The sequence below is a fragment of the Apiospora marii genome, assembly GCF_038362585.1.
Source record: "Apiospora marii strain CBS 49790 chromosome Unknown utg000005l_segment0_segment0, whole genome shotgun sequence".
Lineage (NCBI taxonomy): Eukaryota > Fungi > Ascomycota > Sordariomycetes > Amphisphaeriales > Apiosporaceae > Apiospora > Apiospora marii.
In genome coordinates this window covers 3,409,380-3,424,986 of record NW_027117377.1, presented here as the reverse complement: position 1 = coordinate 3,424,986, position 15,607 = coordinate 3,409,380, and the positions used below count along the sequence as shown (strand labels likewise).

The 15,607-nt window shown below is 52.0% G+C and overlaps 6 protein-coding genes across 6 annotated transcripts; all 6 read right to left on the bottom strand.

Moving 5' to 3' along the window:
- Positions 1-1,387: 1,387 nt before the first annotated feature.
- Positions 1,388-1,951, bottom strand: PG985_008981 (uncharacterized protein; the record flags this gene model as incomplete). The annotated part of the gene is made up of 2 exons (XM_066828749.1): positions 1,388-1,812; positions 1,882-1,951. The coding sequence occupies 2 exons, from the start codon at positions 1,949-1,951 to the stop codon at positions 1,388-1,390; spliced, it is 495 nt and encodes a 164-aa protein (XP_066683661.1).
- Positions 1,952-2,765: 814 nt separating this feature from the next.
- On the bottom strand, positions 2,766-3,318 carry PG985_008980 (uncharacterized protein; the record flags this gene model as incomplete). The annotated part of the gene is made up of 2 exons (XM_066828748.1): positions 2,766-3,187; positions 3,249-3,318. The coding sequence occupies 2 exons, from the start codon at positions 3,316-3,318 to the stop codon at positions 2,766-2,768; spliced, it is 492 nt and encodes a 163-aa protein (XP_066683660.1).
- Positions 3,319-3,960: 642 nt separating this feature from the next.
- On the bottom strand, positions 3,961-4,510 carry PG985_008979 (uncharacterized protein; the record flags this gene model as incomplete). The annotated part of the gene is made up of 2 exons (XM_066828747.1): positions 3,961-4,298; positions 4,414-4,510. The coding sequence occupies 2 exons, from the start codon at positions 4,508-4,510 to the stop codon at positions 3,961-3,963; spliced, it is 435 nt and encodes a 144-aa protein (XP_066683659.1).
- Positions 4,511-7,168: 2,658 nt separating this feature from the next.
- Positions 7,169-8,480, bottom strand: PG985_008978 (uncharacterized protein; the record flags this gene model as incomplete). Its single annotated transcript, XM_066828746.1, has 2 exons — positions 7,169-7,866; positions 7,940-8,480. The coding sequence occupies 2 exons, from the start codon at positions 8,478-8,480 to the stop codon at positions 7,169-7,171; spliced, it is 1,239 nt and encodes a 412-aa protein (XP_066683658.1).
- Positions 8,481-9,464: 984 nt separating this feature from the next.
- Positions 9,465-11,063, bottom strand: PG985_008977 (peroxysomal citrate synthase; the record flags this gene model as incomplete). Its single annotated transcript, XM_066828745.1, has 1 exon — positions 9,465-11,063. The coding sequence occupies one exon, from the start codon at positions 11,061-11,063 to the stop codon at positions 9,465-9,467; it is 1,599 nt and encodes a 532-aa protein (XP_066683657.1).
- Positions 11,064-11,764: 701 nt separating this feature from the next.
- On the bottom strand, positions 11,765-13,395 carry PG985_008976 (uncharacterized protein; the record flags this gene model as incomplete). Its single annotated transcript, XM_066828744.1, has 3 exons — positions 11,765-11,929; positions 11,988-12,129; positions 12,185-13,395. 3 exons carry the CDS (start codon positions 13,393-13,395, stop codon positions 11,765-11,767), a joined length of 1,518 nt encoding a protein of 505 aa, XP_066683656.1.
- Between the last annotated feature and the right edge of the window lie 2,212 nt (positions 13,396-15,607).

Here is a 15,607-nt window from a genome sequence, read left to right as displayed (position 1 = left end):
GCTTTTTTTTTGTTTCTGGATATGGAACCCACTGATCTATCACTACACTCAATGTCGATTTAGGATACATGGTAATATTTAAGTACTCGGGGTATTTTCAAGAGGCAATCATGATAGTGGTATCAACAGTTTTCTCATCAGTGGCGACATAACATATGAACACAGCTTTCGGTGAACTGAATCCCTGGTATCACGACCTTGTAACCTGCAATCAGGTAGCTTCCAGCGTGAGTGATCAGCTATGCCACAGATCATAACATACGCGATAAGCCGATGTTCTTTAACTTCAACTGCCTACCCATGCATCTGAAGATGTAAATATTCTGGTGAACTGATGTTCCTTTGGTTGTTTTGTGGTAGCGATGTCTGTAGGTGATGTCACGATACTTCTTCTTGACTCTACCTTTCTGGCCCATGCCCCGCATGAGGTGGTCTAATCTGGCTCTGATGGTGATTCCACTGCAAGGACACTTCTCGTGGGCGGGCTACAAATTGAGGCAGCGAGGATGGCGTACTTCAGCATATTTTGGCTTGGAGGGAAGGACGAGACTTGGAACTCGACCCCCCTGCCGTACCAGATCGTGGCATCATTGACATCTTCAACCTTCCCGTCGCAGATATCAAGGCGTACGAAAAGACCAACAAAGGTGAGCGCGAAAGGAAGCACGGCCTTTTGTTCGGTTCAAGATTTCATCATCACCCACCACCAAGACCGAAGACGAGAAATCAAGGAAGGGGAAAAAGAAAAAAAGAAAAAAAGAAAAAAAGAACAAAAAAGAAAAAAGAACAAGTTGGTGAGGTTGTTGTTGATCAATGCTTACACCCCCCGCCAGGGGATGTCCTTCGCATGTAGGTAGAACCCAGAAGTGTATCCAGGAAGCCTACATATGTCGGAATTACTGTGAAGGTAGAATCCAGAAGTGTATCTGAAAAGCCTGCCACGACCGCGCTCGAAGCCCATGCTGGTAAGCCGTGGATTAACGGCTCCAACCACACCGGGCATTGAATCGACTGTTTTACCACTCGACCAACTCGTTGGAAAAGAACGCAGTAATTTAGATACTTAACCTACCCTCGTCCCCCTTTGGCCAATTGAGCAGCCCCACACCAGCCACCCCCCTATTACTCGACTTTGCCCCAATTTCAAAACTGCTCTCAACTACGCAACTTATTGGCAGGCCTACAAGCGAAATGACACTTGACTTTATATGCATGTATTATTTTGGTATGCTATCTTGGTGGTTATTCTGAGTCGGCCATCAAAGGCGGTTGGCCAGCGGAAGCAATCCTGTGAAGCTGCCCATCAGATGTTGGCCTGAGCCGGGAACTGCAATTCCAAGTTCCCCGTTCCAAGTGTCCTTCTTCCATGCTACCCACGATGTCCGGCTCAGTTAGACGCCGGTCCAGTCTGGTGGTCCTCGTCATCTCCATCCTCTTCATCGTCCGTATCATCTTCTGCATCATGTCCGGACTCGACTTCCGCACCAACTGCCTTCGGGGCTTTGCACCAGTCCATTGCCTGAAGCTGCCGATTGGTTCTATGGAGCAGTTTATCCGTTCTGCGCCGAATTGCCCTAATTCGGCGCTTTTGAACCAGGAGCAGGCGGAGTTGGGGGTTGAAGGCTCTCATGGAGCGGCGATACTCAGGATCGGTCCGCATTCTTGCTTGTGACTTGCGCAATATAGCTTTCATCTCCGATACCACCGTCTGGCGGAAAGCGCGCGAAACCGAGACGGGACCGGCAGGGACAGCTTGGTTGTTGGCAGTGGCAGCCATGCTCTGGGCCGGTCCGGCGTTGTCTTGGTTCTGGCCTATGGAATGTCCACCAGTCAGTCCCACATGCCTTCATTCACAGTAGGCGGATATGATGTTGTTCTTACCTGTGTTCTCAATAGTGGCGCCTGAGTTTGCCATGGCCTGGTAGTCCTGCAAAGTCTGAGGTTGCGCCATCTTCAATCTTACGACTGTGTCAGTATGGATGATAAGCAATACGGAAGTACGCTGGAATTCATGATGGGTCTCACCAGATTGCCAGGGCTCAATGGTTGTTGAATGGCGGATGTTGCTGGTGATGAAGTTGGGGAAAGTACGGTTGACCTGGCTTGCTTCCAAAAGCTCGAATTAATAACGTAAAGGGAAGGAACCTGTGTAGGCTCTCAATCAAGCGTGAAGCCAAGACGACAATAAGAACAGTTGAACACAGCAGGGTCAATAGATTATGGATTCTGCCCCGGCGCTCAGTTTCATCTGCTTTGTAGCATAGAGAACGATTGGGTGACCGAGTTCACGATCATGAGGCTTAATTACGCGTGTCCGTTTTGAGAAGGGGGGGATGTTCCTATTAAATTTACCATTCTTAGTACCTTGCTACTGATACTTCTCATCTCAGATCCGATCAACATAGTCTACTGGTAAAGCATCATGAATACCTCCGGCCCTGCCAGGAACGGAAGCGCCGGATTCTCAAACCCGCCTTATCCTTTTCCATTACCTGACGCGCCTGCCAAGTTGTGATATCCAACCAACCTCATACCAGATGACATGTCAACCCAGGCAACACACGGCAGGGCGAACCAGAAACCCTCCTGAGCAGTTTGGGCAGTGAGCAGATACTGCTGCCAATCCTGATGGTCGCCGTCTTTTTGTAGACCACAACCTACTCACGGACTCGGCGATAACTCTCCAAGACCACGCGCAGGTTCTCATCCTCTCCGCGCTCCCGCTCAACCAGAACACGCTGTCTCTCATCCAGTTCACGCTCGGCCTAGGCCATCTCGCGTAGGAATCTACGAGCTCCACGTGTTTCCTCACGAGTCTCGCGTAGCTCTACACGAATCTCGCGTAGCTCTTCACGGACCTCTAGTAGCTCATCATGGATGTCGCGCAAGTTCTCTCGGGCGTCGAGTAGGTCTTGATGAGTGTGGTGTATGTTTCCATAGATATCGCGCCGCACTCTTCTCGCCTTCTGGCCATTGTAAAAGACCAGGTCGCGCAACAATCTGTTCATGCGCTGTTGATGGCGTTTCTTCTCTCTGTCTCTCTTGGATTCCGAACGGATCGCTGATCGTCCGTAGATACGAATGGCAGGGGTAATGCCAGCAGAAGCAGTGGAGGTGATTCCGGCGGGGGCAGCTTGGTTGTTGGCGGTATCAACGGTACCATGAGCTACATCGGGGATGTTCTGGCCTATCAATTATCATCAGTCAGCTATGTCGTTCGAATGAGTGAGCGAGGGTGTTTGTGGTACCTGAGTGTTCCAGAGCAAGCTCTGCCATCCGCGTGGCCAGATGCTCCGACGAGGTCTTGTTCTGTGCCATCGTTCTTACTGCAACTATCTCATCCATGTCAGTCTGAGTGATGAAACAACACAAAACCGACCAAAAGTAAAATGGGAAACACGGATTCCTTGGGTGGTTATGGTTGGCAACTGATGGTTCTGATTGTGGTGGTGTTGTTGTTGTTGAGAGAATAATTTCGGTTCGCCAAGCTGGCAAGATAGGTTGGGGAGTGACACAGTCAAAACAATTGAATGCCTACGAAAAGTGCAGACGAACGAAAGGAAGGTGGTCATTTCAGTAAATGAAAATTGCACCCTAGTCAGGACACACCTTAAATCCCAATCAACTGTGGTCCGATGGTAGAAACCGTAACAGTACAAATTACATCTGCAGCTCCTCGGGTCGAGCAAGATGAGTCAAGATAGCTTCATTGGGTCAACACTCGTGTTGTTCACTTTCTTCGGGATCTATGTTGTCCAGGTCAGGTCCAGACCAAATAGCTATTCATGATGCCCTGAACTAGAATGTACGCACGTAAGGCATGGTGGTGTCAGGGCAGTCGTTGGCCCGCTCATACATGACGCTCCTAAGCACATATCTCCTCTGTATCAGCCAGAAAATGGGCGGAGACAAGATCCTGTTCCATATTCCCAATCAAACCAACCATCGCCTGGCACGGCTTTAGATGGCCCAGTAGTCAGATGTAGCATCATTGAGCTTTCCATCCCAATGTCCACGTCGCTGCATCAGGTTGCGGCGGTGACCCTCAGCCCAACGGCGGCGTTCGTCAGTCCAACCGCGGTGTCCTCTAGCCCAAAGGTCGAAATTGCGAATCTCTGCATCGACCTTCTCCAACTCGTCAAAGCACTTCCACAGTATGTTGGCGCGTCGCTCTTCCTCGGGAGACTGGCTAGGAGCAACTTCCTTGCGTGGTGCACCGCCAGGCTTCATGGTCGTAGATGATCCAGTGATGGGAGACTTAGAGGAAGTGGCGGATGCCGTGGCCCGACTCTCTTGATCTGTATGTAGCAAAGTGTACGTGGATGATTAGTTATGGTCCTTCTCTCGGGGGAGAAGATAATAGTACTCCCCCTTCCTCTTAAACTGTTCAAGTTGAAGTTTAGCACCACATACCTGGCTTGACGTCAAGATGACTGAGGGTGCCGTCCGAGTTGCGCTGAAGCTCGCGCTTGAGGCCGGAAGGGACCAAGACGCGACGAGGTGAGGCCATGGTTAAACACGCACTGCGATCATACCAGTTAGCAGCAATAAGAGAGCGAAGGTAGAAGTGACGGACCTCGCAGGTAGTTGGACTTGTTTGTGATCAGTTGGGTTTGTGTTGTGGTGATGTTGGGGGAAGACTTGGACTTCAAGTTGGCAAGAAGTCTTTAGACCTGAGTGGTAATTAAGGTGCTTCACCAAGAACAATCAGATTATCCAGGATTTGAATACAAGGTAAGGAAGAGGGGTTCAACTCACACTTTCAATAGATGCTCACTCACGATGTACTTACTAGGATTTTACAGAGCTCTTACATATCTCGATATGTAAGTCTGAAAGGACCTGCTGAAAAGGCACTTTGACGCATCAGGCAATCGCTATTACAGTGACTAAAACACATCAGCCTGATATTCGTTCCGAAGAATTATTTTAATAACCAGTAGCGAGCATTTCTCCATGCCATGGCCAGAAACGTAGGAGCGGCGACTCCAAGCTGCAGGCAATAGTGACGATTGCCACTGATTGGGGCCCTGGTATCGTGACGTCTTATTGCAACTGGAGTATGGAGAGTATCAATATCTTGAATGCCATTTATCTGCTATATGAGAGGCATGCTCCCGAGATAGAGAATGGGAAAGTGTGTCAACTCATCATTTCTATTATGTTACTATCCTGTAAGGGCAGATAAGGCAAATCGATCTCTAGGAGGCAACCACGGATGAAATGCTACCGCTACAACGAGCACATGTTGTTTGGCCTACGTCTTACCAAACCTGTGAAGGGAAGCCTCCGAGCATCCTGAGGGTCCGAATCACGCAATACCTATTGTCGCCATCTATGCTGCTTGCTAATTAGCGACTCCAGTACTGCTAACCCAAAAGACATCCTCCTCTGTTTCATTATAGCACACCCAACCTCACAAGCACATCAATCATCTCCAATTAGAACAGAAGACAGTTGTTGGACAAAAGGCTGGTCGGTCCGCCGAGTAAGGAAGCAAAACAATAAAGTAAGATGTCGGTCCATAGGTAGCATTTCAAGTGTTGCGAGTTCCCGAGCGCACAGGGCGGTAATGATGATGAGCAGCCACCCGAATATATCATGTAAGTCCGTAACAGAGTAGACCGAACTCGAACGTATAAGATTGAGTATAACCGTCGTACTGGGTAAGAAGCCCGTTTCTCAAATTCAAGAATGCTGGCTTCGAAAGGCTAGACCTCAAGGGGAATGGTCATGGCCTAGCCAGTCAGCAAGCAGACTTGGATAATAGCCCAGAAATCGTGGGGGAGGAACCCAATAAAGCTAGGCCAGATGCTTAGAATCGAATGGTTGTAGGTGACAAAAGAAGCAGTGTGGGTAGGAGGCGGCCAGTTACTCTTTCTCAAGCCAAGGGGGTGGAGGGCGGAGGGCCAATAGAAGGGATAAAAAGAATGGAGGGTGGAAAAAGAGAGAGAGAGGATAAAAAAAAGATGGGTGATCTGTGACAGGAGTCGGATTCGAACACACCCACTTCATGGTGATTCACGCCGGATTTGGACACACCCATTTCGCAGGTGGTGATTCACTCCGTGGGTGCTCATACCGCTACATCCGTTCACGGTGTGAAGTCAGATGTCACCGTCGACGCCGTAACCGTACACGGCGCGAAGTCGGTCTGCGCTCTTTTGAGCTTTTTCTCTGGCTTTTTCTGGGTAGTTTTACTGGTGGAGAGGAAGATGGAATGACAGGGGCGGGCTGGTGCTCCTCGCAGACGATATGTTTGCCGTTTCTTCAGTCCTTTCCACTCGACCACCCGTGGTTTTGGAAAACAGGTCGGCTATTTGGGATTACTAACCTACCTTCCCTATGCAAACGCTGCTGTCCCTCACTTAAGCACATTCCCCTTCCCCATTTCACACCCAACTGCGCGAGCATAGCATACACACTTTTCCTACTACGCAGGAGAACAAGATGTTGAGTAAATGACTACTTGATCAACCCAACAGGGGGAATATTCATAGGGGCATGGTTTAAGCTATGGCCATGATCCAGTTGCTGCCATTCATTGAATCAGCACCACCCTTCGCCTGTTATGCGACCCCATGCCTCGAAATTCACGCATATCTTGTATTTGATAGTCGACACTAGACTATGCATACGAGGGCCTGGAAAGTATTCTTCTCTCAGAGAATTACGATGGCAGCGATTGTTTGGCCAATAAAGCCCAAATTCTTATTATGACCAGTAGTAGTAGTTGCTCATTCCTTGGGTAGATAAGAGCACATACCCCGAATCCACCGGTTTGAGCTTCGAGTACGCATGCATGGCTTGGAGAACAGAAGGATGTTCAAGATGCTCTTTTCATTGAGCAGTAAAGCGCAGCCGCCCCTAATCTTGGGCGACTGAATCGACTATGAAATACTGACCAACCCTCTGACATATGTCATCCGACGTCTAAATGAAGCATCGACAAGGGCTGTGTCTATCAATGTGCTGTTCTACTATGTACATCCATTTCATACAAGCTCTGACAGCTTTGCTTAGCGATAGTCCCATGCTGCTGGCTCCTGCCCCCTTTAGTCGCTGGTTGATCCTTTTGAACAAGCTAGAACCAGTAACATCTTTCCCATCTTCACAATCTTCGTGCTCCATTTTGCGTATCAGTATCCTGTAGGCGGACCCACACCTGCTACTTCTGATCCTCAGATCGCTGCTTCTCTGCTTGCGCTCGTTCCGTCTTATCGGTCGATGAAGCAGTTGGTGAGACCGAACCAGACGCAGTGACATCGACGATAGTGTTGTTGGCAGAATCAGACACTGAGCCAGTAGCGGAAGCCAAGTCAGATGCTACGTTAGACTCAGGCTCGGTCTCAGTGGCCACGGGAGTGGGCAAGGGCATTTCGACAACATCATCATCCTCTCCTTGTGTATCCTCAGAACCTGAGTTCATTGATGAGCCGGAAGCGGGAGAAGCAGCTGTGGCATGAGCGAGGCCATCTGACTGAAGTGTGTCGGTAGAAGTAGCTGTGACATTAGAGGGGACCGAAGACTGAGCACTCCCAGCGGTAGTAACAACAGCGGCCTGGGCAGCAGACTGAGTAGTGCTGGTGGAAGCCTCGGCGGCAGAAGCAGCTGTGACAGTTGCGAGACCATCTGACTGAGTTGTGCTGGTAGAAGTAGCCGTGGCAAAAGAGGAGACCGAAGGCTGAGCACTGCCAGTGGTGGCAACAGCAGCGGCCGGGGCAGCAGACTGAGTAGCACCAGTAGAGGCGACGGCGGCAGAGGAAGAGGCAGCAGTAGCGGTGGCTGCAGCAGTAGCCTGGGCAGTACTTGCGGAGGCGATCGGGGCAGCCGGGGGCATTGCGATAGCAGTAGGCTGGTTATTGGCTATGACAGCACCATACGTTCGTTAGTCGATCCCTTCGTCCCTGGCATTGCATACAAAGTAAGATAATCGTACCCAAGTGATGGTTGCCACCAAAGATGAGGTGAGGCGTATTTCGAATGTCGCCGTCGACCCTGGACTGCATACGTCGCCATGAAGCCACCAACCTGGGGTCGGGGGTTGGGTTGGAGGCAATGGGTGTGAGATCCACGCGTCTCACATGTCCGATCCAGGTGTCGACGAGGCTTCCCAGGTGGGTTTGTGCGGCCATGCCCGTCGTAGATCTCTTGATAGTGCGGGCTCGAAGCACAACATGGATCAATTCCTTGACTTTGCTTATCTTCTTAGACTTGGCGATCGGCTGCTGGAGCCACTGACGCGTGACCGTTGAATAAAGCCATTGGGCCTCAGTGAAAGGTCTATGGGCGCGAAGGAGACCAAACAGGACGACGGGGTGGCGCTCGGCGATGTCTTGCGTTTGTGTCATGCCTGCCGGGACGAAGGAAGACTGCCGGCGGCAGAGAAGCTCTTTGAACGGCACCAGTGCCGCGAAGTTGAGCGTGAGGTCTGAGCTACGGATAGCCAGATGGCCCGTATGAGAATTTGGCTGCGCCATCGTACATTCTGTAATAAAATTAATGGTACGCAAAATCGTACAAATTGGTATGCCTTTACCTTAATAGAAGAAACTAGTCGACTAGATTTCAAGTTGGCGGAAAAGCTGGTAGGATTTAGCAACCCGGAGTTTCAACAAGGCAAGAGCCAGGGTAAACAGCTTTAATTGTAGTAGGAATAAACTAGACTAGGGGTGAGTGAACAATGAGTGAACAGTGAGTGAATAGCAAGGTTATTATTATTATCCTGGATATAGTACCAGGCGCTGAAGCGGATGCTTATTAACCTGCTACGAGTGGACGTGATTCATTATAGAGGTTCAAGCTAATCATATGGAAGATAAATAAAATGAAAAGACTGCTTGCTCTGCATGGTGTCGAATCCAACATCTAGAACGAAGCCCAAGATATCAAATGTTTTCTATGTAGTGATGGGACTCAAGGACGTACGCAGTAAGTAAGAGAAGAGAGAAAAAAAAAAGGAAAAAGAAAAAAAAAAATTGTCGCCGAGTGATTTCACGGTTGAACACATCCGGTCGATAGGGGTAATCCCAGGTTAGCACATACGTGCCCAGGAAATCCCTATTCAGGGGATGCTGCCTGCACATACCTACGTTTTTGTGTAAAGTTAGGTCCGTCAGAGGGAGGGGACCCTAGGACCGCAACACCGGGATATGTACCGACAACACCTGTCCTTCGAATGTGAACCACACGCTTAACCACTTGACCATTTGCCCGCTTGCCCACTTGACAACAGGGTCAATTATTGAGAGTTATCAACCTACCCTCCCTCCCTCTGCACAATTGCTGCCCCCCTCCCCCTCCCTATTGTTGGACCTGGCCGCCACTCACCCCTCCTCCCCTTAACACAGCATATCCAGTGGCACTTCCAATCAGTTTTGCCATCAATCCAGGTAGGTGAACAAAATCAATAAAAACACACTTCAGTCTATTGGCATGATGACCCCCATCGTACACACACACTGCTACTGGTTGCTTCCCATAACACCAGCAAGACCTGAGCCAGGACAGACAGACAAGAACGACCTCGTAGCCATACACACTCTTACACTCTTGATTACAACTTGCTCTTCCCCCCAAGTCCTGCCCGTCTCATCCTTGTAGGACGCCAACACATTCCTCTTGCTATCCCCGCCGTGCTCGACCTGCACGGGCCCCTCGAAGATGGTAGCCCCGGCCTTCTCCTGGCGGTCCGCGGCGTCGACGTAGTCGCGCTCGCCCTCGCCGACGTAGAGCTGGCGGGGCCGCCAGATCTTGACGCCGCCGGGGCTCAGCATCATCTGGCGCCAGTGGGCGAGCCAGCCGACGCAGCGCGGCACCGCGAACAGGACCGGGTAGAAGTCGAGCGGGAAGCCCATGGCCTGGTAGATGAGCCCCGAGTAGAAGTCGACGTTGGGGTACAGGTTGCGCTTGCGCATGAACTCGGACTTGCGCGCGTAGTCGGCCAGCGTCAGCGCCGTGTCCAGCAGCCGGTTGCGCCCCGTCACCTTGAACACCTCCTCGGCCAGCTCCCGGATCGCCGTCGAGCGCGGGTCCACGTTCTTGTAGACGCGGTGCCCGAACCCCACCAGCACGCGCTCGCGCTTCTCGACCTTCTCCATGAACGCGGGCACGTTCTCGGGCGACCCGATCTCGATGAGCATCCGGATGGCCGACTCGGACGCGCCGCCGTGCGAGGGCCCGTAAAGCGCGGCGCACGCAGCCGCGACGACGCTGTAGGGGTCGACCAGCGAAGATCCGACCTGCAGGACGGTGGCAGTGGAGCAGTTGACCTCGTGGTCGGCGTGGAGGATGAAGAGCGCGTCGAGCGCTTTCTCCAGAACCGGGTGAGGCTGGTACTGGTGGCCCGATAGGTTGTCCAACAGGTACAGGAAGTTGCCGGTGTACGACAGGCCCTGTGCAGGGCGGTTGAAGGGCCGGCCCTGGCGCATCCGGTAGGCAGCGGCGGCTAAGGTGGGCGCCTTCCCGATGATGCGCAGGATCTGCTTGTCCAGAACCTCGAGGGCGCGGGGGTCGCCAGACGCGGCGTTGGTGTAGAGCTTCTGGCCCGCGAGCGAGGGGTTGGCCTCGGGCGCGAAGGCGCCCAGGGTGGCGAAGGCCGAGGTCAGCATGGACATGGGGTGAGAGTCGTAGCGGAACGACTTGAACATATTCTCAATATCCGTGTGGACGTAGGTGTGGTGCATGACCTCGTCCTGCCAGCGGCTACACTGCCCGTTGGTGGGCAGGTCGCCGTAGAGCAGTAGATAGGCCGTCTCGAGAAAGTTGCTCTTCTTGACCAACTGCTGGATGGGGTAGCCGCGGTAGCGCAAGATGCCCTCCTGGCCGTTGATGTAGGTGATTCTGCTGTGCACGACGGCCGTGTTCATGTAGGCCGGGTCAAACACCCGCAAGCCCTGATCCGTCTCATCTTCCTTCCGGTCATTGGGGCCGGCCTGGGCGCTGATCTTCTTGAAGTCCGTGGCGAGCACCGAGTTGTCCTTGATGGGGACCTCGTAGGTCTTGCCCGTCCGGTTGTCGACCACCGTCAGGGATTGACGGGTCGCTCTAGTGACTGTAACCATTATCCTATCGTACACGAACACAGTAGACGGAGATTCCAATGAAGCAGGTGTTTTAGATATCTTGATGGAGAGGAAATAAGGGCTCTTTTCTCTTTGAAAATGTGATGAAAAGGTAGTCGTAAGCTGATGATATGATGAGTCCGGAGGATTGCTCTAGGATGAAGCTACGATGCCTCGGTATCAGGGGTGTCAATCTTACCGCATCGGGCTAGCGTCCAGGCTTATCCGACGGGCCCATGTGCTTCATGCCGGATAACAACGGGACTTAACGACGGGTACCACGATGCGACACGATGCTGGGCCAGCTACTTACTTGTCTAACGTGTATCAAAAAAATAGGCAAAAGGCAGAGTGGCCAATCAACTCGGCCAACCCATTGCCTTTGAGTTTGATTGGGTTGGCTACCTCTGATCACAATGTGTTTCCTGAGACATCTCCAGCCGAGGTGTTCGTGCATATGTCCACATGCCAAGAGTGGGACGACAGCCCAAAAATACTCGACAGATCGTCATGTCAGTTGAAAAGAGGTAGGTAGGTAGGTAGGGAACTCGGATGTCATTACTCATGGTCGTAGTAATCGCACATGACAACACCTTCGCTAATCATATATCCCAATGTTTTTCCCTCGATGTTCTCGGTCCTGTAGATTAAGCCTTACTTTGGACTCTGTTTCTGTCTCTGAATTAATACGCCGCTCTAAATTAGGCAGTCTCGACCTTGCGCTCGTGCTCAATCACTGCCGTCGGCGCAACATCCTCGATAGTCTCGTCGCTGAACTTCAAGTCCTCCTCCAGCGCTGTCGTATCCTTGATTCGCATCCAGATGACAGGCCCGGCCACCAGTAAAGACCCGGCCAGAATTCCCCACTAGATTGATCGGTTAGTACATATCGCAACGCAGAGAACGGAGATTGGGTCGACCTACAGTGGCACCCAGCAATGTCATCTCCTCAATACCCAGATCGTGCAAACGCCAAAAGATGGCGGCGCCAGCCGACTGAATTCCCTTGTAGAAACCAGCCAGGTTGGCAGTCTTGCGGCCCGAGTTGGAGAGGGCGCCCATGTACCTGATCCCGCATTAGTTCATGGTACTGCTGAAGGAGTACACATCGTATAGCTTACCAGTAAATCGAGGTCTGCCAGCAAGCATCGTAGAAACCATAAAAGATGTAGAGGAACATGGGGCCGATGAAAAGCTCGCCACCGTCAGTCCAGTCGGCCAAGTAGACTTTGTCGGGGTTGGCCTTGGTCCAGGCCCGGGTGGGCTGCTTCTTCTGCCATGCATATCCTCCACCCCAGATGGCGAAGGTAAGCGCAAAGAGGAGGATCAAGGAAGCCTTGGCGCGAATGGATCGGCGCATCTTGGGGAAGTCGAGCGCATATCCGAAGATGACGGCGCCAAAGATCTGCGCCAGCCAGTATAGCAAGCTGTTGAGAGCACGAGTGCGCGTGTTGAAGGCCGCGGCGTTGAGCCCGTTTTGCTGGTAGGTGTAGAATATGTTGGAGGCGAAGAACATGGGGAATAACAATACGATCCAGGGTGCCAGGCGTATCGTGTCCCACAGGCCGACGAGTTCCGATTGCCACGACGGGTTCTTCATGAGAATGACGTGGGAGCCGTCCTCTCGCTGGACCTTATCGGCGTCGCAGAGGAACAGGGCCAAAACAGCACCCGCTACCATAAGAACAATGAAGGCGACGTAGGTGCCGTCCGTCACGGGGCCAGCAGTGTTGTTGGCATTCTGAGCTAGCGGGATCAAGCTGCCAATAACAGCACCAAGGTTGAAGATGATCCAGAACCAGCTGATGTAACGACCCTTGCTCTTCTCTGGCGGGTAAGACATCATGATGGCACCCTGGCCGGCCCAGAGCAAGCCGGCGCATACACCGAGGAAGGCGCCTGCGAAGATGACGAAACCCATGTTCTTGGTGTGGCTGTAGCTGAGAAAACTGGCGGAGTAGATGCAGTAGCCCAAACCACCGAAACTCATGGTCAGGCGGAGGCCGAGCCGATTTGCGAAGGTCCCAGAGAAGAAACCAATGACGGCAAAGGTCGAGTACAGGGCCACGTTGGCGCGGTCGTTGGCCGTGGTGTCGAGCTGACCACCACCACCGAGACCTTGTAGCGCATTGAACATGCCCGGGCACAGAAAGCAGACCATTGAGACCATGAAAAGCTGCACCTTGGGAGAGGCATACCACAATTCCATCTTGCCCAGCTTAAAACTCTTGTATTGCCAGCCCGCCGGACGGGTGATGGGACCGTTAGTAGCTGCTGGGGAATCGGACGCGGGGCCCGAGGACTCGATGCCCGTCTCTTTTGCGGAGGCCATGGTGATGGCGAGGTACTTTTTAGTTGTCGGTTTTGTTGTTTTCGCAGATTGCGGTCTCTTCACTCTTCAGAGCGTGGATCGAGTGAGCGTGGTTTTGCCGCGATGTTTACCAGGTTAGATATGTAGCTAGAGTGCAAACTACAAATTTGCATGGATGTGATGTATGAACGAATTGGCAGTTGGAGCCTTTGCCGGAGTGAAGGAGGGGTAGCTCCAATGGCTTTCCTGCCCGGGAGGACTTGATGACAAGTGCGGTGCTGGTATGCAACAGCTTGCTTCAATGGCAACAAAAAGAAAAAAGAGAGAGCGCCCAAGCGGTGAGGCGAAGGGAGGAAGAAGGGTAATATGGAAAATCAAGCCGGAGAGCAGGCCGGCAGATTAGGGTCCAGGCTTGTGCTACTGTACATTCATCTACCTGGGGGACGAGCTGAGCCAAGTGGATGGACGGTTCAATTGTTACGATACGATCAATTGGAAGGATCGACATACTAGGGCCTTCCAGGGGTCCAATCACCAATGTCACCCCAGATGGCTGGACGCGGCGCGAGTATCTGCAGATGTCAGGGAAGCAAGGTAGCAATCCAAGGGAGGTCGCGCGAGGCCCAGGAGCACGAGGGATGCCCACTACGTGACACACACTGCCATCATCGCTGGTCACCTCCTCTTAGCCTTGGAGCGAGAAGGCTTGGCCCAATACGAAGTTGGATTTGATCAACATGATCGATCCAGTACGTGCGAACAGGATCAAATACATAGGCCATGACAGCTAAAAACAAACAGCACTAATGAGAGACTGCCCGCCAGAGCCGGCACAGCACAGTACAAGGTAAAGTAAAGAAGTGAGCATTGAAGGCATGGAAATGTGCGTTAGCTACAGCATACGGCCGCTAACAGAACATGGGATTCAGGTTTGCGCAAGAAGAAAGCCCATTCGACTTCGAAGATAATGGAAACAGGCTGTATGATTCCTTACCCACAATACGCCATAGCTTCTATCCTTCTTTCCTCCTTACTTCGTCTTAGACAGAATCAATCGTAGCTTTACTCGACATCACTGTCTAGATCTGTACGAGCTGATTGCTGCCCATGCAATACAGTACGCGAAATACGTGAAAAATTGCCCACGACCAGGATATGAGAATGATCACGTTTAAAGATAAGGGGAGCAGGGGGGTGGACGAGCTAGCAGGCCACCACCCCAGACTCTCGAGCTCTGCCGGGCCGAATAGATCTGTCTGATTGGCTTGCAAGCACCCCCGTCACGAGACCCCCCAGTTCCCACCCTGATAAAGCAATTGGCTAGGCGAAGCTGGGGAAGCATTCCGTTCGGGGGTCCGATTAGGAAGGAGCCCGCCTATCCTACCAATGAAGAAAAACGGCCACTGAAGAAGCGACGGGGGCCCTTTCCTCCAAGGTTTTGCTCGACAAGACATTATCATATTTGTTCGTGTCAGTCGTCGTCTAGACCCGAGCCAGGTAGCACCCACCTGCATATACATATCGCACACGGTCCATGCGCCTGCTAGAGCCCTACTTAGGCTCAAGACTCGACATTGATAAAAGCCTCCCCCATGTAACGTAACGTGCGCCCGTTGGTCCCTCCAGCTCTAACGGGTTGCGAAATCAACCGACCGCCATTGATTGAACGCCCAGCAGCTAAAAGACCATGGTTGAGGTGGGTTGTCTCGGAGACTCACTCAATCAATCAATCAATCGACTGATCTTTCTAATCATAGAGCACTTCTCCACAGCGGGCCTTGCACGACCTCTCGACAGTCAATCGTATGTTGTTGCTTTATCGCATCAACGGCTTGGGGCTGACATGAGGCGAAATGCACCAAAGCAAACACGAGAGTCGTGTCGCAAACGTCCATCCGCCAAACAACTGACTGCAGATGCACGCGCCGTGGGAGACGAAGAATACGAGACGGCAATTGACGGTTGAAAGGTACATGCATGTAGACTGCCGAACCCACCCGTCTCCCCGTTTCCTTCGCTTAACCTACACGTTGATGAACACTGTAAACCGGGTAATAAACGAGAAGGCGTTGGGGTCAGGCCACCAATACCTGCTGTATCAGCAGTCCCTTTTCCTGCATATCCTATATCAAATGTACTTGCTGCCACCGTCGTCGTCGTACTGCGTCGTACAAGTGATAAGGCTCGAACACGCTCCTAAGCACTTTCTTACATGCTACCCAGGGGCTTGACC